Source organism: Phocoena phocoena, chromosome 2 (assembly GCF_963924675.1).
Source record: "Phocoena phocoena chromosome 2, mPhoPho1.1, whole genome shotgun sequence".
Classification (NCBI taxonomy): Eukaryota; Metazoa; Chordata; class Mammalia; order Artiodactyla; family Phocoenidae; genus Phocoena; species Phocoena phocoena.
Genome location: NC_089220.1, coordinates 143,521,255 through 143,547,719, shown reverse-complemented (window position 1 = coordinate 143,547,719; position 26,465 = coordinate 143,521,255). Strand labels below are relative to the sequence as shown.

Below are 26,465 nucleotides of genomic sequence, written 5' to 3'. Positions count from 1 at the left end.
CCATCTTTGCTAAATATGTGGAAATTATTATAAACTGTGTGGTCTAGCATCGTCCTCTTTGGACTGGGTTGGCTTCGTTTTCATATGGAAATGAAGCTCTAGCAGTGATGGGACACCCCCCACCAATCACTGTTGGTAACCAGCCAGACCCTTTGTCATACATTATCCTATATGATCCTCAGTCCTTCACAGTATATTATCACCCCCACGTTTTTGCAGTGGAAACCAGGACTCAGAGAGGTTCAGTCACCTGCCCCAAGTCACACAGCAAGGCAATAACAGATCTAGGGCTGGAGGCTGCCTCCTTCCAAAGCATCCATCCCCATCACCGAAGCCCCACACCGGCCTCAACATTTGACAGCACCCCTGAGATTTTGAAAGAAAAAGCAGGAATTTAACATTGATCCCACGCTGGTATCTGGCTTAAGTAACGCTCGCTCTGAGAGCAGCCACCTCATTCCTCAGGCAGGAGGCAAAGCCAAAGCAACCACGCCCTGGAGGCGGCAGCCAGGGCAGGTCACAGGGCTCAGCGGGCAGCGGGCAGCAGCCACGGGGACATCCTGGGGAGCGCCAGGCCTGGGCCCCTCGCTTGTGTTCTTTGGGTTCTAGCCACCAGTGGTCGGGGTGAGGGACAAATGTTGATAAAGGGAAGTGGCTTGTTTTTGCAAAAGCACGGAGGAGGCTATGTCAGTTCGGAGTCAGCCCTTGAACTCTGGATTTAAACAAAAGTATTTGAATGGCCCTGACATGAGACCTTAGAGTGGGATCGAGTTGGTGAGGAATATTGAGGTTGGTGTCTGCTCTTGGATTCCCTCTCTGGATCCCAGCTGACCTAGAAGTCAGATGAAAGAGTGGAACCCAGTGAGATTTAAGACAGGTTCCTTCTTCTCTCCGCTCAGATGCCTTCAGTGGTGACGGTGGTAGTAGTGGTGGTGGTGATGAGTAAAGCTGTTCTCAGGAAGAGCTGGGCTAGGCTGGGTTTATGCCTGGCCTTTGTGACCTAGGACACTAGCATCGCACCTGAAAGAGGCGCAGGTGAACATACCAGCCTGGCCTCCAGGCCTGGACTGTGATACCCACACTGCCTTAACGTGCCTAGTCTCATCCCCCATTGCACCTCAGGTCTCCCCGCCCCCAAACATCCGCTCACGCTGCACCTCCTGCCAGGAGAGCCCTCCCCAGAAGGCGCAGGGTGTTCACTTGCCAACATTTTACCCAAACCCATCTCCCTCCAGGAACCCTTTCTGGATCCTGAGAAAGGCTGTCTCCTCGACTTGCTGGTAACCTGTGGCACCTGATCTTGATCTCAGGTGGCCTTGGCCTGCAGCAGCTTGAAGCAGGGCTTCCGGTTCCCGGCCAGAGATTGAGGTCAGGTCACGGCAGTGAGAGCACCAAATCCTAGCCACTAGACCAGTGGCCAGTGACAAGGCCCTGGCCCTTCAGCTTTGCAGAAAAGAATCCCACAATGACAGGAAGTAGTGAAACAAGTAAAATGTTCATTAGGAAAAAGAATATGTGTGGATAGACACACGGGCGGGCTCAGAGAAAGAATCACTTATAGGGGGCATTTCTTCCCGTTTCCTTTGTCCAGTCACCTTGCTTTGCCCGGTTCTGAGTCCGTATTTGATTTATCTCAGGGTCCTCCCATGTGTGCACGCACCTCTTAGCCAAGGTGGATTCTAGTGAAGAGGCCTACGGGTAGGTTGACATCACCTACTACGGGGTGGCTCCCCTTTCCTTTTTGACCTCCAAGGAGCCTTTCTGCGCGTGTGTAGTCGGGAAGGTCTCCTTGACTTCGAGGATGAGGAATATGTGGTCTTTTATCTCTTATCTGGGCGGGGCCCAGCTCGTCTCTCACTCCTGCAATTTTGGAGTGTCTGCCCACAGCGGGGCAAACTCCAGCTGCTGAGCCTGGGACCCATCTATCTCCTGCCTCAATCTTACGTTTCTGTAGTGGTATTTGCTCTCTCTGAGTTACAGTTACCCATGCACCTGCCCTGCCTGTGCTAGGTGAGAAGCTCTGTGGGGACAAGTGTTCTGTCTCAGCTATAGTGATTCAAGAAAAGACAAGGGGCACAGGGGTCAGGTAGACCTGGGATCCCATCCTGTCTCTGCCCCTCCTTAGTCATAAGGCTTTGGCAGGATAGTTAACTCCTTTGAGGCTCAGTTTCCAGTTACACAAAATACTGCTGTGAGGACTGCGTGAGGTAACACGCACAAGGTGCTTGCCCGTCGGCCCCGAGGCGGGTGCAGGGCTGCGCTCCCTCCCCCGGCTCTTTAGCCACAGCTCCAAGGGCTGAGCTTGCACACACGCCGTGCCTTGGGAGTGTTTGTTACATGGAGTTAAAAAATTTCACACCATCTCAGGCATCCTGCTTAGAGGAAACATGAAAAGGTTCCATCCGCGAGCTTCAGAGTGTGGAAGACGTGGTCTCACGACGGGGGCGCTGCCTGTGTCCCGTGTGCTTTGTGCGGACTCAGAGGAGGACCCCTCAGAACATCGACCTGAGGGGCATGTGGCCTTGACCTCTGGCCAGCTTCCTGTTGGGGCTGTAGGCCGGCTGGCAGGCACCCCCGAGCGCCCGGCCTGGCCTCGCCCCACGGCTATGCTTCCTCACGTGAGGTGTCAGGAAGGGTCTCCCCTCCTTGCGCTTTCGGTCTGGTTTCTTTATCACGTGGACTTTCCCACCAGGGAGCCCAGCACCCTCAGGTTTCATCTCATCCTGCTCCCCAGGGGTAGTGCAGAGAGGATGGCCGCCCCGGCTGCATCAGCCCAGGGCACGGGGCCAAAGATGCATCAGGTCGGCTCAGGAAGTGTGCTCGAGGGGCCTGCTCTGTGCCGGGCCCTGGGCTGAGGGTGGGGGAGACTCAGTGACCGAGGGGTCCCTGCCCCCAGACTGGCTACTGACGTCCAACCTGGAATAAAGCACAAGTGCCTCCCCGACCCCTAGGACCAGGTCCCCATTCTCATCTCTGGTCACACTATGGTCTGCAGTAGGGCCGGCCCGCTGCCCAGTGCCTGGGGCCTTCCCATCCTGAAGGCCAGGAGGGGGCGCTCCTGTTTGCCTTGCTTTGTCCTGGGTGCATGAGCACAGCCAGGCCCAGACGCACCAGCCATCTGTGTCCTTTCTCCTCACGTTCCTGCTTCAGCCAAGAACTGCCCCTGAGAACTGCCGCTTTCTGCGCCTGCGCCCGCCCGCCTCCGCATCTCTGGGTTTCTGTGTGTGATAGATCGTGTGTGTCTGCACAGAGCAGGAAAGCCAGCCGTGTGTCCGCTGAAACACACTTGTGGTTTGGAAGCAAGATCTTGGTTCCTGTCCCAGCTTTTCCACCAAAGTTGTCCAATCTTGGGCAACTTATTTTATTTCTGTGACACTCAGCGTTATCCTCTGTAAATAGTAAAGCCCACCTCACCTGGTTCTTGTGAGGGTTTACATTTGGAAGTATTCTGGAAACCATACTGCAACATAAAAGTAATCGTAGAGGGACTTCCCTGGCAGTCCAGTGATTAAGACTCCACGCTTCCACTGCAGGGAGCACGGGTTCAATCCCTGGTCAGGGAACTAAGATCCTTCGTGCCACACAGCACAGCCAAAAAAAAAAAAAAAAGGGCAATAATAGATACATGCATACAAAGAGATAATGCATAGAAATTAGTTATTTTATTTTATCTCCTCCCAGAGAGTATATTTAATCCAATCTACAATGTTAAACAGAGGTTAAGAATTTCTTAATGAGAGGTATGACTAAATAAACCCATGAATACAATGTCACGACATAGCTGAGTATGAGAGCCTTACTTCACGGGAGCACTGTCACCAAACCCAGAGCGCCCTAGCAGCCAAGGCAAAAAGGGAAACCCTCCAGCTTGCAGAGTTCTCATGATCTGATTTGTAAACGCTGAAACGTTCTGATATCAAATGGGCATTGACTAGTTGGTTTCTCACACGGTGGCGACAGAACAACCTAAATGCAGTGCCCTGCCTCACGGGGGAAGTGGACAGAGGGCTCCCGTCAGGTGACCGCTCTCTCCCACCCCCACCCTCCCTCTGTGCCTGTCTTTGGCTACGATGCTCCTGTCCTGAGCTCCCGCTGGCTGCCTCCCCCTCCTCTGTCTGGCACCATCCTTCCTCCTGCTGACTTCCTTCTCCAAATGTTTGCTCAGGTGGTGAAGCTGAAAGGCCAAGTGCTGTCGGTCATGTATCGATTCCGCACCAAGAACCGGGAGTGGGTGTTAATCCGCACCAGCAGCTTCACCTTCCAGAACCCCTATTCTGATGAGATCGAGTACATCATCTGCACCAACACCAATGTCAAGTACGTACCTTCCCCTCCCGGGACCCCCTTCTCAATTCCCTCCTGAGGTGTGAGACCCCAGCGCTGAGCGATGACCCCCATGGCCCTCCCGCTCCGTCAGCACAGTCGGTTCGAGGTGCTCTGGTTTCCCATGCTGTTTTCTCTGCAGAGCCCAGCAGGGCAGAGCTGGGGGCTTCCTCGTGCCCCCTTCCTCGTGCCTCTGCCGTGTACCTGCCGCCTGACCTGGTTTCGTGGTCCTGCTGCCGGGGGGCAGAGGAGTGAGGCTGAGCCTCTTGGCAGCGCTAGGGTGTCGGGGCAGGCGGCATGGGGGTGGGCGCCCCCGGGACACGTGGTCTCTCTTCTGCCTGACCACTGACGCAGTCCTCCCAAGATCTTTGCTGGCGTCACCACCGCTGTGTCCCATGCATGTTAACGCACAGACCCGAGCTCCGGTCTTGGCCCCCCTGACTTCCCAGCCATGTGATCTTGACTGCTGTGTCCCCTCATTCCTCACGTGTGGAAGGGGTGATAACACCTCCCTCTCAGGTTCCTGTGAGGATTAGATGAGGTCCGGCTCCTAGATACAGATGGGTCATGCCTCCTCTCCGGACTTCCTCTCGAGGAAATAGAAGTCCAGAGAACCAACAGGAACAAAGGCAAAATGATGTTTAGGTGTGTGGCAGGAATTGTAGCCTTCAGGGGCATGCGATGAGCTGACTGGTGAAACTGTCACCGTGGCTCCCCGTACCGGTCAGTGCACTGCCGTCCTCCACTTTCCCAGGTCCGATACTGAGTCCGTGGAGTCTGTTCCCACCTGGCCACCTCCCATCTCATCTGCTAACAGCCCCCCCGGGCACTGATGCCTCCGGGCACTCACTGTGACCTCCTGGCCTCCCTCAGGGCTCTCCATTGCCATATCCCAGCTCCCTGGGTTTGGGGGTTCCCATCTGGGTCTCACAAAGCAGCCTCCTTTCCAGGCAGCACCCTCAGTGTCTCGGCTTTGGCCCTGCTCCTGGGCCACAAGGCACAGAGCTTGACAGGTGGGTCCACACAAGATCCCTCAGAGGACAGGTGACCTGGGTTTCAATCCCAGCTCCCACCTGGGCAAGTCACCTGCTCTTTTGAAGCCTCATTTGCTCATCTGTAAAATGGGGAGAATAACAGAACACCGCCCATCCCCCCCCCCCGCCTCGGATCCTGCGCGTAGACGGTGTGTGTGAATCGCCCTGGCAGAGTGGGCGGTGGGGTCTGCAGCAGTCAGCACCAATGCTCTGGAGGTGGCAGCAACCCCTCTGCCACCTGCCGCGGCTGCTCAGGTTTCTTGGCTTGTTGTCTACGGGCTGCCCCAGATCCGCTAAGTGCGCGCTTCCTTCGAACCCTGCGCACATCGTGTTGCCTTCCAGCGAACAGAGAAGCCAGGGCCCTCCGCGTGAACCTCTCCCTGTTCACGTGGGAGTCTGTCTCCATCCCCTCCACTCCTGCTCTGCTGGCTTCTCCCTCCAGGGCCAAGCCCTCCATTTGCTTTCTAGCTCCCAGCGCATCCTCTGTCTCCCGTGGCCCCTGGGTTCTCGTCCAGTCCCGCCACAGCCTCCCTCCCAGGCCCTCACCTAGCCACGTGTCTTCCTGATCTTGGAAAAACCCTGTCTTGCCAATCCTCCTTGCTTTCCTCCCACCTGGCCCTGCCACCTGTCTGTACTGGAGCCCCCTCACCATGCATCTCTTCTTGACCCCCGAGAGCCTGGCTGTGGCACCCAGCTCTGCTAACTTGCTTTCCCAGCAACCACCAGGGACCCCATCAATAACTCGTTCTCACTGGTCATTCTTCCCAGACTGTCTGGCCAACTCCTCTTTTTGTCTTTTTCTTTTTTTATTATAATATAAATTAATTTATATATTTATTTATTTTGGGCTGCATTGGGTCTTTGTTGCTGTGTGTGGGCTTTCTCTAGTTGCGGTGAGCAGGGGCTGCTCTTTGTTGCGGTGCACAGGCTTCTCATTGTCGTGGCTCTCCTTGTTGCAGAGCGCAGGCTCTAGGCGCATGGGCTCCACAGTTGTGGCTCGTGGGCTCTAGAGCGCAGGCTCAGTAGTTGTGGCACATAGGCTCAGTAGCTGTGGCTCGCGGGCCCTAGAGCGCAGGCTCAGGAGTTGTGGCACATGGACTCAGTAGTTGTGGCTTGCGGGCTCTAGAGCACAGGCTCAGAAGTTGTGGCGCATGGGCTTCGTTGCTCTGTGGCATGTGGGATCTTCCCGCACCAGGGCTCGAACCCGCGTCCCCTGCATTGGCAGGCGGATTCTTAACCACTGCGCCACCAGGGAAGTCCCGACTCCTCTTTCTTTACATCTTATCCCTCGGCTTACTTGATTCGGATTCTTCTTACACCTCCATATTCTAGTCAGGGCTTTGCTGGTGGTGAGAATAACAGGAGGAAACATAGCTGTAGGTCCAGGTAGGCAAAAAGATAATGCTGTTATGTTTTACTAACTGACTTTGTCTAGTCACTGCTTGGTAAACTCAGTCAAATGGAGGGGTTTTTGCTTCTCCCACTTCCCCCGACCTGGGCAGGAGAGGGAGCCAAGCGGCACCTGCTAGTGCAGGCCTATGTCCCGCCCTGGCCTTGGGGAAAATGGTGAATCTCAAGAAACAGGAGGAAGAGTCAGACGGGCAGGGCTCAGGATCCCATGGCTCCTTCTTCATTCCACAGAGGGGATGTGGAGGTGAGACACAGGCCTGACCTCCAGGAGCTCCTAGGATGAAGGTAACAGGTGTGCTCATTGACCTGGAGCCAGGGACGGGCAGTGGGAGCCCCGGGGGACGAGGCTGAAGTGAGCGAGAGAGCAACAGACCTGCTCGGCATCTGTTCAAGCCACAGCTCACCTGCAGGCTCCCCCTGCCTGTCCCGGCCTCTCTCCAGCCCCGCCAGCTGCCTGTACCCGAAGCCGTGGAAACGGGCAGGCCGGCCACGCATTCTGTGTCGCGGGCACTCTCCTAGAACGTTCACCCCTTTTTTTTTGCGGTACGCGGGCCTCTCACTGTTGTGGCCTCTCCCGTCGCGGAGCACAGGCTCCGGACACGCAGGCTCAGCGGCCATGGCTCACGGGCCCAGCCGCTCCGCAGCATGTGGGATCTTCCCGGACCGGGGCACGAACCCAGGTCCCCTGCATCGGCAGGCGGACTCTCAACCGTTGAGCCACCAGGGAAGCCCCCACCCTCTTGATGCCCACCTGTTGACTGGCTCTTAGCGCAAGGTGCCTCCTGCTACGATCCTGTCCCTCTTCTCTTCCATTCATCCCTGCCTGCCTCCCTGCCCCACGCCCGCCGCGTGTGTGGTGCCTGATGTCTGTGGCTTGCTGCGAGAGAACCTCTGAGGGTGTGGCAGGAACAGCCCACCTGTCACTGAACCTGCTCAAGTGCGGGCCTCCCTCTGCAGTGGAGAGCATGGTCCCAGGCTGGGCACGGGGCAGAGTCCTCTAGACTTAGGGCAGAAGAACCGACTGAAGCTCCCTTTTTTGGGGTTTTGGTAGTTTTACCTTTTTCACCGTTCATTCACTTCTAACATGAATACAAGCTTCAGCCATCACGGTCGCGTGCCTTGTTGCAACTCAGTTCAACGCAGTGGGTAGTCACTGAGCACTGTGCCAGGCGTCCAGTAAACTCAGGACGCCTCTGTTCTGGTCTCTGCACCACCACCACCCCGCCTCCCCGCAAGGCTCCCATCACGTGGAGAGCGTGAGAAGTAGGCAGCAGGAGGGAGGGACAGGTAAAAACGCCATCACGAGGGCACAGGGGAGACAGAGAATTCACGCTTCCACACAGGGCCTCCGAGAAAGCATCCCCAGCAGGTAGCAGGGCAGCGGAACCTGGAAGGAAAGTGAAGCCCTTCCTCCTAAAAGCAGTCACAGGCAGAGGCTTCGATTATTTCCTGGAAGTCAGACATCGTTGACAAAACAGAACATTCTGTCCCCGGGGGTGTCCCTACATCTCTTCTCAGGACGATTGCTCCTGGCAGCTCACTGAGGTTAGATGGGGTGATGATGTCCCTCGGCACATGGCCTCACACCAGAGGCCTGAACTATTGTCTGCTGGACCAAAAGGTCTTCAGTGGGTAAAGATGGTAGGAAATGTTTACTGTGGACAGTAGAGGGCAGTGACAACTGTCACGAGAACCGTCCGCCCTGCTTCACATTTGTGGCTAAACGTCGCCAGCAGTAGGCAGACTTGTTACGCAGAGGTCCTTACGTGCTCTGTGCTGGCAGGGCCGGGGGCGGGGGTCGGGGTGGGGGAGGCAGGGGGTGGAGTTGCAAACCCAGTTGCATTCAGTCAGGAGCATTGAAAAGAAACTCCCCAGGGAAATGGAGTGTTAATGGTCAGCATTTGAAGCTGCTGAGAAGAAGGCCTCTTTGTCACCCTTGCCTATTTTCCTGGTACGTTGATGGAGGAAAATGGAGCGAAATGCAGAAAACACAGACTCCCATTTCACACACTGGTGGCACAACTTTGAAACGTGCCCACGTCTTAGGGTCTAGTGATCGACACTGTTTCAGGTAGACAAGCCGTGGGCGTCTTGGTGCAGGAGTCATTCGCACGGCCCAGGGGCTGTGCTTTCCTTCGCGGGGACGGAAGGCAGCCCTTTGCCTCTGCTGGGTGTGAGCCCTGTTTGTGCCACAGCCCCTTGCAAAGTCACTGTGGGTCTTCATAACCACAGCTGTGTGTTGTGCCTGTGTGTGTGTGTCCTTGAAACTCCACCACGCCCGTAGTCACGGTGGGCGTCTCAGGGCCCGCCGTCCAACCCCACGTCTTCAGGGACGGCTGTCTCGGGCCCAGCCCCGCTGGCCGGTAGTTGGCAGGATGTGGGAGCAGGGAGTAAAAGGAAGCAAAGAAGACCTACAAGGAAGGTGTCACTCCTGGTCTCTGCAGAACTTAGAGAAGGGGAAGGGGCCAAAACACCCTGTCACCAAGCCCCATCCTGGCACTTGTCTTGGGTCCTGCCCCCTCATCCACCTGCAACAGACAACCTGGCAGAGAACCGGCCCCCAGGTTCCATCTGGGGTCCTCTCTGGCCCTCCTTCTCCTCCTCTGCCCCTTCTCCGATGACCCCATCCAGGCCTTTGCCATCTCCTGGGTGAGCATCCGTCCTCCTTCCTGACTGGTTCCTCCTGCCTTCCATCCGGCCCCAGACGCCATCTCTAAAACCGCACTCACACTGCACCCTGTCCCTGATCAGAACAGTTCCAAAGCCCTTGACAGGCACCCAGAGTCCTTCACAATGGGCATGCAGACGGCGCTCAGTCAATGGTGGGTATTATTCGCCTCGCTCTGGTCAGCTGAGCTTGCCCAGCCCCTAGATGGCTCCAAGCTGGATTCCGGTTCCACCCAGGGGTGCGATCACACGCTGTCCCCGAATGCCCCCCTAATGGCTGGTTGCTCGCTTACTCAGGCTGAGTAAAAGCCTCCATTCTGGGAGCGTCAGAGATAAATAGACAGCGTCTGCCCGACATCCTGCGCCTTCCCGTGCAGGGAGGCCACACGGACAGGAAGCCTGGGCTTGATGCGTCTGGCTTCTAACCATCAGCTCTAGTCCCCCAGCTAGTGGGCAGGGGCCAGGGGGCAGCGGTCGGGGGCAGTGGCAGCCCGGTTCCCTCAGGTCCCTCCCGTGCACTGTCAGTCAGCTTGCAGCCGAGCTGCCGTTTGTCTCCCTCTCTGGAATTTGCAAGCACACCAAGGTTTATTTTTATTCCGTTGCCGTGAAATGTCCGAGAAAGCTCCTTTGGCTTCTTCTCAGGATGGGGCGGCCTGCAGGTCAGCATTTCTTCCCCATGCACTCGGCTACGGAAGCGGAAACCAAAGGCCAGGACAGAGAATCTGATGTCCGGACCACAGGGGGAGCGAGGTTAGGATCCTTGGGATTTGCCAGCCAAGGCTGAGACTTTATTTTCCTTCTACGGTGAAAGTTGCTTTCTGTGGTCTCAAAGCCCCCGGAAGCAACAGAGCTGAGAACAAACTCCCATCGTAACACCTCAGGCCCTGACCACACTTCCGTGCAAATTATAAGCCCATCTTCCCTGCATCGCAGACCAGCCCCAGGGTACACAGCAGGGTGAGTGGAGAGGTCTGGGTTTCTGCCCTGTTCACCCCACGGCCGGGCCCCAGGCACAGCAGCACAACTGCCCACTCACCAAGATTCTGTGCTTGGACTGGACACCAAGGCTGAGCCACAAGGTAGGAGTGGTCATTATTTCTTGGAAAAATGCTTGTGGGTTGAAGGTTGGGCCCTGGGAAACTTGTGAAAGGAAGAAAGGGTGGTCCACGGATTCCCGCCACGAAGGAGAGTTCACTGCTCCAAAAATCCCAAAGCACAGGTCTTTTTTTTCTCTCCCACCTGGTGGCTCAAGGTGGTGTCTTGTGGGGCCCACAGCTCTGGAATGGGAGGCGTGACGTGATGTTTCCTGTTACACCTGTGGGACAGAGTGCGGGGTCTGCAACCAGACGGACTTGGCTTTGAGTCCTGTGTGCACCACACAGAACTGTGTCACTGAGCCTCAGTTTCTTTATCTGTAAAATGGGACTTTTGCAGAGATGTGAAAACAGTAGCGAAGTACTGGCTCTGGGTACTACACTCAGATTTTAGAGGCCCTGCAAATGAAAGGTGAGGGTGCCCTCAAGATGTAAATCAAAATAAAAGAAAACAAAACTGTCAAGTAAGAATAAGAAAATATAGAAAGTTGTGATTTTTCTATTGATGATTATATCGATTCTTTAAAATGTTTTTGAAATACCCGTTTTTTTGAAAATTATTTTTAGTGCTCCTGTTTCCTGGTGTTACAAGCATAGGCTTAGACTGCCTGGTGGGCAATCTCAGGAAGCTGGTTTTATTGTTAACCTTTTCCCTGGGCTCTCACACCAAGGTGGGAAGACATACTGTGTGCTCAGATAGAACCTCATTCTTCCCGTGTCATGGCCTTAACTCAACGTACCACAATTGCTCGCCACCTTGTCTGTTTTCCTCTGGAGGTTGTCAGCTTCCCAGGGGCAGAGACCACATAGGTTCTGAATCATCACCCTCTCTCCAGTGCCTGGCACAGAGCTTGGCGTAGGTATTTCAGCACACTTCACTGAAGACATGGCTCACCCGGGCTTAGTTCCAAATAAACTATTCACTGGGTCCTCCAACTGGGGTCCTTTTCTAGGATGTCTTCCCTTACAGGGGACACACACGCCAGGGACACCAAGTGAAAGGCACGGCTGGAGGAGTGAATAGTGTTCGGACCGTACATCTCTGAATGCTGAGAAAAAGAGTTGAGAAGCACAATTCAGGTTCTTTTGTGTTTCTCCAGGGCAGAATTGGAACTCAAACTGGGAGTTGTAGGAAGGTAGATTTGGGCTGTTTTGGGGACAGACTTTTTATATTGTTTCTGTCTACAAATGGAGCAGGCTGCCTCGGAAAGTAGCGAGCTCCCCAGGACAGCGGCGGTCGGGCAGAGACTGGCCAGTGGCCCATCTGAGATGATGTATCAGTACTAGGGACTGCTCCAGCTGGGGAGCTGGGGACCAGATCCCCTCTGTTCATTCCGTTCCTAGTTGCTGAGAATAGTCAGGAAAAGGAATGCTTCCGCACTTGATGTTAGAAAGTCTCTTCGTTCTCGGTCTTCACCACCTACCAGCCTGGCGGTTGTGTTGACGTTCGTGTTTGCCCTTTGAGACCTTGTTTCCACACTCTGCCCTGTTATGTGCCCGGGAAGGGCCAACGTTGAACTCTATGGACAGGAACGAGAGGGTTTCCAGTTGTCCGGCCAGTGGAGGGACAGGCTGCAGACAGCGGGGTGAGAGGAGGCCGGCCACCTCCCAAGGCGAGCGGAGGCTGCATCCATCATCAGGCAGCTGATTCCTGCCGGCTCCCCCTGCCCCTGCAGCCCGGGGGGAGGTTGGGCTTCCCCCCACTGCTGCTAGCCCAGGGGTTCTTCAGTATCCAAGCCGAGTCTCCCTTACCACTGTCCCACACCTGCCAAGTAACCCCTTCCCTACACCCTCTTTGATCACCCCTTCCAAGAGCGCCATCCAGTCTCTGCAGCCCGGTAGCCTCTCTGGGCCTCAGTTTCCCCACTTGTAAAGGGAGTTTCTAAAATATCTACCTCGAGGGTTAGCTCACGGTGAGGCTGACGTGAGTTGCGTGAGTGCAGAGCCGTAGCAGAGGGCTGGGGCGGAGGCACAGCGGATGCCGGCGTCTTTGCCCTCCCCCCGGCCCAACTACACCGCTCCTCGGAGGGGGGCCCTCCAGATCCTGCTGATTCAGGTTGCAGTTATCCCACTGTGAGCTCGCAGTGGCCCTTCTGCAGGGACCTGCTCCCCTGACTGAGTCGGTCCACACCAGCCCACCCCTCCGTTCCTCCCCGTGGAATGTCTAGTGAGCTCTCCGTGCACCTCACACCCCGAGTGAAGGCGGGGGGGATCTGTGAGCTGTCCCTCCAGGGGTCCTGCTACCTCCCTGTCCAGGGCGTGGCCAGGGATGAGAAAAGCTTGATGTCCAGAGATGTACAAAGGGACCCCCTAGGATCATTCTTGCCTTAAAATAGTGAAATAGTGAAAACGAAAATCTATCCAATTAATGCAAGCACTTAAGATATTTTTTTCCATGTTCCAAATCTTATTCACCCACATAGGACATAACGTTTGTAGCCATAATCATAGCGTCCGTAACATTTCGTGCTGAACTTTGTCACACACTCTTATCACACCTTCTGGTGTTTCCAGGTGGTCTTCACAGTGGCCACTGCTGGTGACCGTGGAGGATTTCCTCAGCAAATTAATATACGTAGTTTACCAAGCCACTCCCCTATTATAGCCAGCTTTGCGTGGATAGCTCTTGTTTCCTGCCCCTGAATCATCTCCTTAGCAGAAACCCCAGCAGCAGGGGGACCACCTGGAGGGGAAGGGTGTGACCCTGGCCGTACCTCCTAATGTGGTCGCCGTACCGCTTTCCAAGAAGATTGCGTCCACACACGCTTCTCCTACAGAGTGTGAGCTGAGTGGTTTTAACACCAAGCCACCACACTAAGCATGTTTTTACTAACTTAGTAGGTGAAAAATTATACTTCGAGGTTATTTTAATTTGCACTTATTTTGTTTATTTTAGTGGTGAAAATATTTCCCTAATTACTTGCTTGTTGTATGTATATACATGTTATATGTATACATATTGCATATTACATATATGTCTATGCTTGAATGGTCTGTTCATGTCCTTTAAATTGAGGCACGGGCAAGGGTGGGGGACTGATTTTTGTCAGTAATTTGCCAGTAAGATTTTGTCTGACATCCCTGTTGGTGGTTAAGGGTCATCCTGCCCCGTTTGTAGGCTCTGAGCTGCAGGACTCACTGTGCCTTGAAAGTAACCCAGTTTCCATACTTTAAAACGTCAAGCAACCATTCCCTCCAAGTAGTCTTGCGGTTTCCCAAGTCAAGCAGCCCAGTACCGTGCAGAGAGCAGAGCAAGCCGGGGCAGACGCGTGAGGTCAGATCCTGGCTCTGTCGTGTCATAGTCACTTGCTGGTCAGCCAACTGGGACAACCGCTTGGCCTCTTTTGACTTCCATCTCTTAACTTTAATGTGGGGTAAAGTAACCACTGTGAAAATTTAGCGTGAGACTTGGATGGGATGATGTCACCTCCTACCAGCTTACAGGGAAACAAGCATTGGCTGAAGCCAACAGCATCGTTGGGCTTTTCTGAATTTTGCCTTAAATGTTTTTCTCTTTTAATGTTGGTGTCTTTTACCCTGCATAAAATGAAGTCATAAATCAAAACTTATTTCCTAAATATTGGCGGCCTGCACTTGAAAGACAAGGCTTGGGGTCTTGATTTGGGACATAAAAATAATGAAATCAGTCATAACTGAGAACAGTTTAGAGACCTATCGGCCATTGCCGTCTGTGCCCTTGGGGAGCGGGGACAGTTGTGGCTCCGCCCCGTCAGCACCACTTCTGTTCTTCGTGACTGCTGACTCCTTGTTTCCCAGGCAGCTTCAGCAGCAGCAGGCGGAATTGGAGGTGCACCAGAGAGACGGGTTGTCATCCTACGACTTACCGCAGGTGAATTTCTGGAAAGCGCTTTCCCAGTTGGAACTGTCTCCAACCAAAGGACTGCGGACTAAATCTATTCCTTAGCTTGAGCCCCTCAGCTCAAGAGGTGCTGTCTCTCCCTCTACCCACCCTGCAAAAAGCATTTTGGTCCCCAGAGTGGGGCGGGGGGTCAGCTGTGACTCTTCCATGCAGAGCCGAGCCGAGCCATGAAGAGTGTAAAACAGGAAGCGCTAGGAGGCGCGGTCAGCCAGCACAGTAAGTGCCCTACATACGAACCTTCAAGCTGCGAGCTTTCAAAGATGCGAACGTGCATTCACACGTCCAGTCACGGAAGTTAGCTCACGTGTCTGGCGAACATTGTCACGTGCGTGCGTCCTCTACAAGTGACTGTGCTTTTGTGTACTTTACAGTAGAGAGTACAGTCCTACAGTATCTTTATTTCAAGCCCAGGATGTCCGGAAGCAAGTGTAAAAGCAGCAGTGATGTAGCTGGTACTAGTGTACTTTTCAAGGTACGGTACTGTACGATTAAAAAGGTCTTCTTTATGTTTTGTTTGTTTTTTATGTATTATTTGTGTGAAAAGTATGATAAACCTATTACAGTACAGTACTATAGAGCCGATTGTGTTCGTTGGGGACCTAGGCTAACTTTGTTGGACTTACAAACAAATTGGACTTAAGAACATGCTCTTGGAACAGAACTCGTTCGTATGTAGGGGACTTACTGGGACTGAGATGCAGAGGCTGTGTGGGAACTAACCCTAACCCTAAGCCAGCACGGCTTTGAACTGTGTCAGCCCTGCAGCCTCCTCGCTGCTTCTCCCGCCTTTAGTCTGAGCCGCTCTGTTCTCAGCACACTTGTCCGGTCACAGCCTGTGTCTCCCACTTCACCGCCCTGTCCCCTTTCCTTCTCCCATCTCCCCAGGCCCCACTGTGGGAGAAACCGCAGCTCGTGTGGGTATTTGGCCTCTCTCTCCAATTAAACTTTATGTTCACTTTTCCCGATATTTAGACTAGGTTGATTGTTTTTATCTCTCTCCAAGTGATCAGTGGGACTCCAGTAACCTTTCTGTGGCCTCTCGTTCACACCCTCGCCCGTCTGTTCTTGGCTTTCCTGTACAGAAAAGCTCCTGCCCTACACAACACCGAAGGCTGAAACGCCAGCAATTCTGAGGGAGGGGGATCCGGTGGAGGCAAACAGGTGACCTCTGGGAGCATTTGCTCTGCACCTCACACGCAGGTTGCTCTTGTGTTTTCATGTGCAAACAGGTTCCTGTCTCCAACCTGCCAGCCGGGGTTCACGAGGCCGGGAAGTCTGTGGAAAAGGCAGACTCAATCTTTTCCCAGGAAAGAGATCCGCGGTTTGCCGAGATGTTTGCAGGAATCAGTGCATGTAAGTTTCCAAAGGATGCTGAGGTCGTGAGATTGTGGGGTTTATAGTCGCTGTCCAGCCGTTTGGAGGCAGCCACCCTTGAGGGTGAATTTACAGCGACTTCTACAGGGTAGAAAAGTAGCACCGAATACAGGGGTTCCAGTGGATCCTCTCTACTCCTGGCCTCGCCTCTCATTTACCCGTTACCTGGGGCAACCAACCTGGAGCCTCTGACATCTCATCTTCAAAATTTGAGGAATTGGAATAAATGAGCTCTATTAATCATGGTAGAATTTAGTTTTATCAAGACAAAGACATGTCCCTATAAAAAAAATATATATCTTGGGACTTACCTGGTGGTGCAGTGGTTAAGAATCCGCCTGCCAATACAGGGGGCACGGGTTTGAGCCCCAGTCCGGGAAGATCCCACATGCTGTGGAGCAACTAAGCCCGTGAGCCACAGCTATTGAGCCCACAACTACTGAAGCCCGCGCACCTAGAGCCTGTGCTGTGCAACAAGAGAAGCCACCACAATGAGCGCACTGCAACCAAGAGTAGCCCCCGCTCACCACAACTAGAGAAAGCCCGCGCGCAGCAACGAAGACCCAACGCAGCCAAAAATAAATAAATTTATTTAAAAAAAAGAATCTCAACTTAATCTCTAATGCAGAGGGGACCGCATTTTAAAATAGAAATATGCAGTAAAAAGGAAAATAAAAATTATCCAGTATCCTACCACCCAGATTTAATCTTTTTTAACTTTTTAAAAGTCGTGCTTTTTGTCTTTTTCTGCACATGTGAAATCTTTTTATATACAAAATCGAGCTCCTGCTGTTCGGTAGCTTACTTTTTCACATGACAATCTATTATGAACGTCTTTCTAGATTATTAAATGGTCTAAATCGTATTTACCGCCTGCGTAGTTTCCATTGTATGGGTGTTCCACGGCGCATCCTTCATGGTGGTCACTGGGGTGCTCACCTGTGTTAGAACTGCAGTTAGAGAAAATGGCGCCATTCTTGGGACTCCGCTGGCGGTCTAGTGGTTAAGACTCTGTGCCTCCACTCCAGGGGACTCGGGTTCAATCCCTGGTCGGAGAGCTAAGATCCCACATGCGGCGAGGGGCGGCCAAAAATAAATAAATAAATGATAAAAAGGTATAAGAAATTTTTTTAAAAAAGAAAATGGTGCTGTTCAAAGTTCAGGTGTCACGTGGAACCCACGTGTGCAGCTGCCTCGCTCGCCCACTCAGACTGCCGCTCAGATCAGCAACATATAAAACTTGGAAATGTCCTTGTCGGTTCCAAAATTTAGGGAACAGATTCCATTTTCGTGTGATCTGTGAGATACAGTGTAATCGGGATCAGCTGAAGGGAGAAACCGGCCGACTCACGCCATGGAAGCGTGGGGAACGCAGTAATGGGAAGGGACCCCCATTAGCGTCCTCCTAGGACTAAGGAACTGGGGTCAGCACGGGCCACAGGGAGGACAGAGAGGCCCCGGGCACCTTGGAGGTAGCAGATCTCAGGCCTCCTGCTGCCAGCACCTGTAGTGGAAGACCCCAGCCCTCGTGCCCACGTGGCTGTGAGCCAGATGCTATGAAAGTAGGGAGCGCGCTGGAGCTGCCTGAACTTAGAACAGCAACAGAGAACAGACCTGTGAGCATGACGGGTAGGCTCCCCTCCGGTGGTTCCCACCGGCCATCCAGATGTGCCACCCACCCACAGCGGTATTTCCTCGACTTTTATAGAGAAACGTAATTTCATCCAGCAAGAGGAAACAATAGCAAAAGCTCCTCTTCCTCTCAGATAAGCCTGAACTATTTGGTCAGATACCCACAGCATTTCTGGGAAACCCATTTGAAATTTTAATATTATACAAACATAGACCTTTTCCCATAAAGATGACAAAATAGAAAAAAAATTAACAGAAGAGGAAAAAGAAGGGAAGGAAAATATGTAATCCAAGAGTATTTCCACCAACCAAGCTGCTTTCCTATATGAAAAAGCAACGGAAAGACCTTCTCGGACATGCACCATCTACTTATACTTCCTGGAAAAAAATTACTTGCAGAAGACTGTGCTTTTTGTGAAATGAATCAAATATGGAACACAAGAATGGAAGTGATAGGTTGGAAAAGAAGTAGCGATGAAAAAGTGAAACTAGTGACACCTGGAATTAATATAACATTGTTAGAAGATAAAAAAGATATTTTTTTTTTTTTTTTTTTTTTTTTTTTTTTTTTTAAAAAAGATATTTAAAAATAAAAACCAGAGTCAATTCAGCAAAGATACATACTTTGGATCAGGGGACTAGAAACAGACATTTCTCATCAGTCTATACTATTTTATCTCTGACATATAACTTCAAGTATGTTTAAACATAACCACTAATGGATGGAAAAAAAAAAAAAAGATGGAAGGAAAGAGGTCTCGCCTCCAAACCACTTCCAAGAAAAGACAAGGAAATTTTTAGCAACTTGCAAAACACTCAGGAGAAAAATAAAGAGAGAGAGCAAGAAAATATGAATAGCACGAGTAATGAAATAAGTTGATGCCCAAGGGATTCTGACGGATAATTCTTGAATAGTATGGTGCCAAAATGTGATATAACCAAAACAAGATGAAATGAAAGTATGGAACCGGAAAGAGCGGGTGGTGAAGATGCTCTCCAAAAACAAGGAGGAAAGCAGAGAAAGAAGCCTACTGTGTACAGGTAAAAGATGGAACCTAGGGCTTCCCTGGTGGTGCAGTGGTTGAGAGTCTGCCTGCCGATGCAGGGGACACGGGTTCATGCCCCGGTCCGGGAAGATCCCACATGCTGCGGAGCGGCTGGGCCCGTGAGCCACGGCCGCTGAGCCTGCGCATCCGGAGCCTGTGCTCCACAACGGGATAGGCCACAACAGTGAGAGGCCCACGTACCGCAAAAAAAAAAAAAAAAAAAAGATGGAACCTAAAATGAAGATATAAATGTCATGAACAATGAAATGTGAAATCCAAAAATAGTTTGAAACACAAGAGATCCTGACAAAGCCAGATTATAGCAGAAAATTTCAATATGCCTTTCTTCATCTCTAGCAAATCATGTAGATCAAAATAATAAAGATATGGAATACTGAATAATTTTATGTATATATATATATATATATATATATATATATATACATATATATAAAGTGATAGATAGATAGATAGATGTAATTTTGTACCCCACAGATGTCCTGGAGCATTTAGAAAAAAAATGTTTCTTATTTAACCAACCACCGACAAACCTTAAATACATGAGAAAAAGTGGCTTGTTTATAGTCAAGAGAAGTCCAGAAGTCTTCCTAACTCATGCAACTTTTAGCCTCATCTCTTTCTCTCCAAGATTCAAGGCCTTATGATCGGGTTAGCAATACACACCCAAGAGTCTGATCTCTTTCCATCCTGTAAGGATTTCCCAATGAGCACCCCGTCACTGCAGCAAAAGAAAATGGACCAGGAAAACTGCTCAGTGCCTCCGGTTTCTCAAAACGTCGCAGAGGTTTGTTGACACGTGTGGGCTATTCGTCACATGGCCCCTGAAGCCAGCTCTCTGGGCCCCAAGCCTGTGAGCCTGAGCGTCCATCACCTCTCACGCTCACTCAATGGAGGACCCACCCGCTCCGCCCATCCCCCCACCAGCAAGCCAGAGACAGGTGCAGACGTGGGGTCTGTCCAGGCGCAAAATAATTGCCTTTATATCCTTTATTCCAAGATCTTGTTGCAAGCAGGGATGTTAGGGTCTCTAGGAATAAGATGCGTAGGGATTTTGAGATTCTAGGGAAATTGGGAGGGTGCTTCGGAGAGCCCTGGACCCCTCAATTACCAGAGGGAGTGAGAAGGCTCCCGTTCCCACTCCTGTTTCTCAAACTACCACCCTCTTCCTCGTGTTAAGATCTCACAGCCCAGCTGGGATTTGAGCCCATTTCTTCAGCCTCTCTTTGTGGGAGAGACTGCTGAGCTGAGTTTTCTACTTAGAACTCCGTGGTGGCAGAAGAGCGTCCACTATTACGCATCTTGGCTGGGCCTGAGTGTTTTCACTTGTATGAGGAGCTTGGCCTCTCAAAGAAACCCTCGTGGAAGGGTAAGGAACGCAGGTCGGGGCTGCTCCAGGTTAGCTGGAGCACCTGCTGGGTTAGGGCAGCGGGGTCAGGCAGGGTTCTGGGCCAGTGGGAGGAGTGCTGGACTTGGATTCAAGCTCTAAGTCCTCCTTCATTGGCTCATGAGCTTGGACAAACTGAGCCTCAGTTTCCACACTAGCAAGTGATAGCAAACATTTAAATGCTGTTGGCTCTGATACTGGCCCCTGTTCTAAGCACTTAACTTATGCTAACTCATTGAATTCCCACCACAGCCCTATGAGGAAGCTACTATTATTATCACCATCTTTCACTCGGGGGAACGGAGACAGGAGGAGGTTAAATAACATGTCCAAGGCCACACCCCAGATAAATAGGGCAGAGCTGGACGTTAGAGCCTGTCCTCTTAACCATGGCTCTGCACCTTCTCACGCATAAAATGAGAGGTATCGGGAATTCCTTAGCGGTCCAGTGGTTAGGTCTTTGCCTTCCAGTGCAGGGGGTGCAGGTTCGATCCCTGGTCGGGGAGCTAAGATCCCACATGGCAGACTTCCCTTGTGGTCCAGTGGTTAAGAATCCACCTGCCAGTTCAGGGGACACGGGTTCCATCCCTGGGCCGGGAAGATCCCACATGCTGTGGAACAACTGAGCCTGCGCTCTAGAGCCTGTGCTCTAGAGCCTGTGCTCTGCAACAAGAGAAGCCACCGCAATGAGAAGCCCGCGCACCACAACGAAGAGTGGCCCCCGCTCGCCGCAACTATAGAAAGCCCGTGTACAGCAACGAAGACCCAGTGCAGCCCCCGCCCCGCAAAAAAGCACAAACATATAATAAAAGGATCCCACATGCCTTGTGGCCAAGAAACCAAAACATAACACAGAAGCGATATTGTAACAAATTCAATAAGGACTTTTTTAAGAAAACGGTCCACATCAAAAAAATCTTAAAAAAAATAAAAATGAGAGGCATGATACCCACCCCAGGTGAGAAGAACTCCGTAAAATACTGTGTGAGGAAGAACCCTCTTTAGTTCTTTTCGTCTTCCCGACTCTCGGAAAGAGCCTGCCTTACAGCTTGTGGCCCAGCTGAGGCTTCAGGGAACAGCCGGGGGCCCTCAGGAGCAGCTGCAGAGATCAGGGCGGGGCGGGCTGCATGGGGATGGGCTGGGCCGCCCAGGGCCTGTGCCCTCCTGCTTGTGCACGCCGCCCCTGCATCTGTGCTCGGGGCTCCCTGCCCTGGGGTCTGCAGGGCAGGAACTCCTCCAATGTGACCCTTGCTCTGCTTTTCCCAGCGGAGAAGAAGATGATGAGCTCGGCTTCTGCAGCAGGAACTCAGCAGATCTACTCCCAAGGCAGCCCGTTTCCCCCGGGACACTCGGGAAAGGCCTTCAGGTACCTGGTGGGGGCGGGCAGCGGGGCAAGAGAGGAAGAAGAGGCCCCCCTACCCAGTGAAGCCCTGGGTCTCAGAGCTTGGCTCTGCGTGCAACAAATACTACAAACCCCACTTCGTGCTTACGCATCCACATGCCCGGGCCAGGCTCAGGAGTCCGGTGGCTCCGGTTCTGCCCTGTGAGCCCTAGGTGAGTCACCGTAAGTGATGGGGTCAGTTAACTCTGTATCGGATGTGAAAGGTGCCAGCCACTGCGTTGTGTAGCGGTGCCTGCCAGGGAGAAGGGAGTGAGGTGGCCTCTAGCCGGGACCCAGATGGGGCAGAGCTGGGGACGCCTGACAAGGGAGCAGACAGTGCCCTGTTCCCTGGTTCTGAGGCCATGGCCAACCCCAAGGGGGAGAGGACAGCTTGGCCCATCATGCCTGGGGTCTCAGCCTACAGGGCCACTCATGGGAGGTACAAGCAGGATGTCTGGCCTTCCCACAGCTTGGCTCTTAGCATCAGGGACCTCTTGTAGGTCACAGAGGAGGCTGTGACAACACCACCATGACAGTACCACCGGAGGCAAGGCCTGGCTCCACTGCCTGCCGGGGAAACAGGAGCACGGGCTGGGGAGAATGGCTAGAGGAGAGACCCGCAGCATTCAGGGAGGATGTGGGGGTACTCAAGTGAGCGTCAGATGCCCGCAGACTCGCTAGGCAAAGCATCTCCAATGCGTGCCCGGGAGGATGGGGCTCCTCACACAGCCCAGCCTCTGGCTGACTTGGCCAGAGCTGAGTTTTCAGATAAGATGCAGGCAGGGACCAAGACTGGGCAGGTGGGACCAGCCACCCCAGGGAGAGGTCCGGGCTGGGACTGCCCTCTAAGGGGACGAGGCTCATGCTTCCACACTGGTCCATGGACAGACCTCCTGGGGAAGCAGCAGGTAGCTCGGCAGCTGTGCCCTGGAACAGCAGCCTCTGAAATCCTGGAGTGGCTCTGACCAGCCGCGCAGCTGGGCCTCGCTGGATTGCAACCTGTTGGGAGTCTCTGAACAGGCAGCGACTCTCTGGTCTGGGGACAGGAGGACAAGACGACAACCCCCAGTGAGCTGCTCCTGAGCCGTCATCACTGCCGGTCTCCCCGCTCTGGTGAGCGCTGGCCGAGGCTCCAGACTCCTGCCCGGCTGCTGTGTTACTCGTGCTCTCAGCACACGGTGAGCACCTGTAGTTCCGTGCCAGGCTGTGTGCCAGCCCAGGCCCGTGTTCACCGAGTCCTCGGAACACTTGCTGTTCCCGCCCTAACCCCCTGCCGTCTGGACAGAGGGCAGCAGGGACGGAGCGGAGGCCAGAGGTGAGGAGGGACAGCCCGAGGCAGCGTGGCAGGGGGCGGGAGGGCCGCCCAGAAGCAAAAGTCAGGTGGCCACCTGCTGCCAGGGCGGGCACCCAGCCATCGGGGATCAGGAGAGATGGGGAGGCCTCGAGTCTGGGAGAAACGGAACGAGACCTCGGAGGCCTTGAATACCACGCCCGGGAGTTCGGACCCCATCACTGATGACTTGTGGGAGAAGAGGCACTTGAGGAAGCGGAGTCCTGGAGAAAGTTCAGGGTGGCAGGGGTGCAGGGGGCGCAGTGGAGGAGTGAGACGGTCCAGCTGGAGGTGCTGTGCCTGTGTGGACTGTCATCACAGAAACAAAAGAGCGGGACAGGGTGGAGGGCGGTTACCAGAAGGGAAGGCAGGCTGGTGTCTGGACGGCTGTGTAAGGAAGGAGTTCCGGGGGGGGACACCAGCCTCCGTGTGGAGGCACTCACTAGATACTGGTCTATAGAATGAATGGATGGATTAATTAAAGGGGGCTTCCCTGGTGGCGCAGTGGTTAGGAATCCGCCTGCCAATGCAGGCGCCATGAGTTCGAGCCCTGGGCTGGGAAGATCCCACATGCCACGGAGCAACTGAGCCCGTGCGTCACAACTACTGAGCCCACGATCTAGAGCCCGTGCTCTGCAACAAGAGAAGCCACCGCAATGAGAAGCCCTCATGCAGCAACAAAGACCCAACGCAACCAAAAATAAAAAGTAAATCAATCAAATAAATTTATAAATAATAATAATAATTAAAGAATACATGAGGCTTTACGCCTGTGGGATGGGCAGTTTCCTGTAAATCTGCAGGGCCTGAGCTGGTGTGAGTGGGAAGGGCTACGGGATGAATGACCCTGAGCCCCCACCATGTGGCAGCACATCCCTAAGTACGTCCCCAGCCCAAGTCCTGCTGTGGTCCCGTGGGCCCTGTGCGCACGTTAGCCAGGGCACCTTTCCCTGGACCCACAGGGCTTCTGCCAGCTCTCCAATCAGTGCTGGGAGGGAACCGAGGGCCACCCTGCCCCAGGGAACAGTGATCAGAAAAGGCCCTCCGAGCTCACACATTCATCAGGAGGGAGAATGGGAAAGGAGTCCTGTGTTAAGTGAGGAAGTGCTTTCAGGAGGATGGGAATGAAGTTCCCCTTGCTCGTGGTTAGTGCAGGAATGTCTTGTCATCTTTGAGTTCTCCTTATTTTAAGAGGGACCGGATAGCATGGAAAACATATTGTAATACAATTAGTGAAACGGTACCCGGTCTTCTTTACTGGTCTATAACCTTCCATTCTTTACAACCTGGCTGAAAACCCACCTCCACCCAGGCCTTCCGTGATTAGCCCCCTTCTTCCCACGTGATTCGCTCATGGGCACCCAGCACTCTGCCTGTGCGGAGCTGGCCCTGGGGAGGCAGGAGGAAGAGCCTGAAATGAAATGCAAGTCTTCCCTGGTCTCCTTTATCTGTAATGAGCTTGTTGTATAACTGGCGGAACTGGGAAAATCTCACAGAAGCCGTGCCTAGCAGTGCAGCCAGCGTAGGCCTAGGAGCAGAGACAGCGGTCAGGGACTGAGCCTGCGGGAGGACAGGCAGGGAGCACGGGTGACACACACAGCGGGTGTCTACTAAGGACTCATTGGATTCAACTGAAGATTCACTGAAGGGTCAAAAGAGGTAAACAGCAGTTTGCACTGGGATGCGGGCGGGCAGGTCCAGGCCCCACCCAGCAGGCTTCCACTGACAGGCTCTTTTCTCTGAAAGCCTGTGGTCTATTTCCTGAATCCTTAAGCTTTATAGGTGCCCCAAAGGAACAAATTAACCAGAGCACAGAGAGCAAGTTAACACCAAGACTGATTTTTATTCCAAGAAGCTGCTCTCTTCCTGGGAATCATCCGTTGAAAGCAAGAGACACAGAGGTGTGGGATTGGGGCTTCGTAGAGGAGTGAGGGGGAGACCCTGTGGGGAAAAAGAGGCAGCAGTGGTGGGTTGAGGGAGCCCTGGGGGAGAGAAGGAAGACCGGGGGCTCCCCCTGAGGGCCTTCGATCCAGTGATGCACAGCTCCGGTGGGAGAGAGCGGTGCGCTCCGGGAGAGGTGGCCCGGGACAGGGCGCGTCAAGCTGGGGCGTCTCCCCGGGACGAATGCGTTTTCTTCCCTTGCAGTTCTTCGGTGGTGCACGTGCCTGGCGTGAACGACATCCAGTCCTCTTCCTCGACGAGCCAGAACATGTCCCAAATCTCCCGGCAGCTAAACCAGAGTCAGGTGGCGTGGGCGGGTAGTCGGCCGCCCTTTCCCGGACAGGTATGGGTATCAGTGAGGGCACTGCCCCCAGGTGCCCAGAGGGTGCAGAGCACCTGGGCTGTGCTTACTTTGCATCCCAGCTCTGAGAAGGGGCGGCACACTGAGCTTGCAGCTGCCCACCCCGAACGCAGCCGGGCTCCCAGGGGCACTGGCCACCCTAAGGGTACTTTGAGAACTGGGTCCCCAGCAATGGTACCGAATCCGGTTTCAGCAGCCTTTTCTCCCGGCAGTCTCAGGGAAGTCCTGGGGAACCTGGGGGAGGGGCGGGCGCCCAGAGGCCCTCGATCAGGAGCGAGCCTGATCGCTTGGGACCTGCATTTCCCTGGCCCAGGAGTGCGTGAGAACATCAGCGCTGGGACACACGCGGCTCCGTGTGGTCGCTGTGAGGACGGCTGTCCTCTGGGCTGAGGGAGTCCTTGCCAAGGTCCCATAAGCAGAAGGCAGAGGACCTAGATCCTTGTAGCCCTGGGCATGAATATCAACCAGACCTGCGCCAAAGATGCAGGGCCCCAGTGCTGTGGTTCTTGGGCCGGCACACAGTGGCCTGATCCCCCAGGAGGGCCTTTGGAGCCGCTATCGGCCCAGGGCGGGACTGCCACTGCGGGTGGCAGTGACCAGCCCAGGCTGTGGACCGGGTACACCTGCTGCTGATGCTCTCCATCTCTGTGCTTCATCCCGATTGCAGCCAATCCCCTCCCAGTCCAGCAAGACTCAGTCTTCTCCCTTTGGGATTGGAACGAGCCACACCTACCCGGCCGACCCCTCCTCCTACAGTCCTCTCTCCAGTCCAGCCACCTCCTCGCCCAGCGGGAACGCCTACTCCAGTCTTGCCAACAGGACTCCAGGGTTCGGTAGGTGGGGAAGGAGGGAAAGAATGCCTGGGAGCGTCAGCAAAGATGCTTTCTGAACATTCTGAGTTTGGGGGTCTGAGCCCCAAGCTCCCAGAATCCTGGTACCAGGTCTGGAGATTTCCAAGCGCCTCTTCTCTCTGGCTATCTGGAGGCCAATCGTGTCCCTAAGAGACTGGCTGCCTAGACCTCGGCTTTGTGGATTGACTTTATCATTTTCGAGGCTCTGGGACTCTACTCCCTTGCGCTGATGTCATCTGAATGCTATTTTAACCCTTTATGGCCCTTGGCAAGGACTTTTAGGTCGCCCAAGTCAAAAACCCTATAGTCTTATTTCAAAAAACTAGAGAAGTATAGGTTATAGGGATGACCAATTGTGTAAATAAATTGTGTAAGTAATAAACACCGTAAAGTTCACTTTTTAATATTAAAAGAGGGATCCTATCCCACGTAAGAACATCTCGCCTAGCTTTGTTTGTACAACCTCAGGCCATAAAGGGTTAAGTAACCACTTCCTGTGGTGCCCTTCCCAGGAGCCCTTACCACTGCTCACCCTGCAGGTATTTCATGGATCCCCCTCAGCGTGTCTGCCAGGGTCAGGGTTCCATGTCACATGGCAGGGGCTCAGAAGGGACCGTGGGGCTGGCAAGAAGCCCGAGCTGGTGCCCGTCTTCCCGCAGTGCTGTCCCCAGAGAGAGACGGCCAACAGCGTGCTCGGGGAGGGAGCGCAAAGCAGCGCCCAAACATCTGAATTTCC

At 53.5% G+C, this 26,465-nt stretch overlaps 1 protein-coding gene across 2 annotated transcripts in view; it reads left to right on the top strand.

The window, feature by feature from the left end:
- ARNT2 (aryl hydrocarbon receptor nuclear translocator 2) overlaps positions 1–26,465 on the top strand; it is a 155,277-nt gene that overhangs the window by 117,105 nt on the left and 11,707 nt on the right. For both annotated transcript variants that reach the window (XM_065872437.1, XM_065872435.1), the window contains 6 exons: positions 4,166–4,317; positions 14,306–14,378; positions 15,638–15,761; positions 21,132–21,231; positions 24,722–24,860; positions 25,546–25,711. In XM_065872437.1, the coding sequence (XP_065728509.1) occupies positions 4,166–4,317; positions 14,306–14,378; positions 15,638–15,761; positions 21,132–21,231; positions 24,722–24,860; positions 25,546–25,711 (754 nt within the window). The remainder of the gene's footprint in view (positions 1–4,165; positions 4,318–14,305; positions 14,379–15,637; positions 15,762–21,131; positions 21,232–24,721; positions 24,861–25,545; positions 25,712–26,465) is intronic.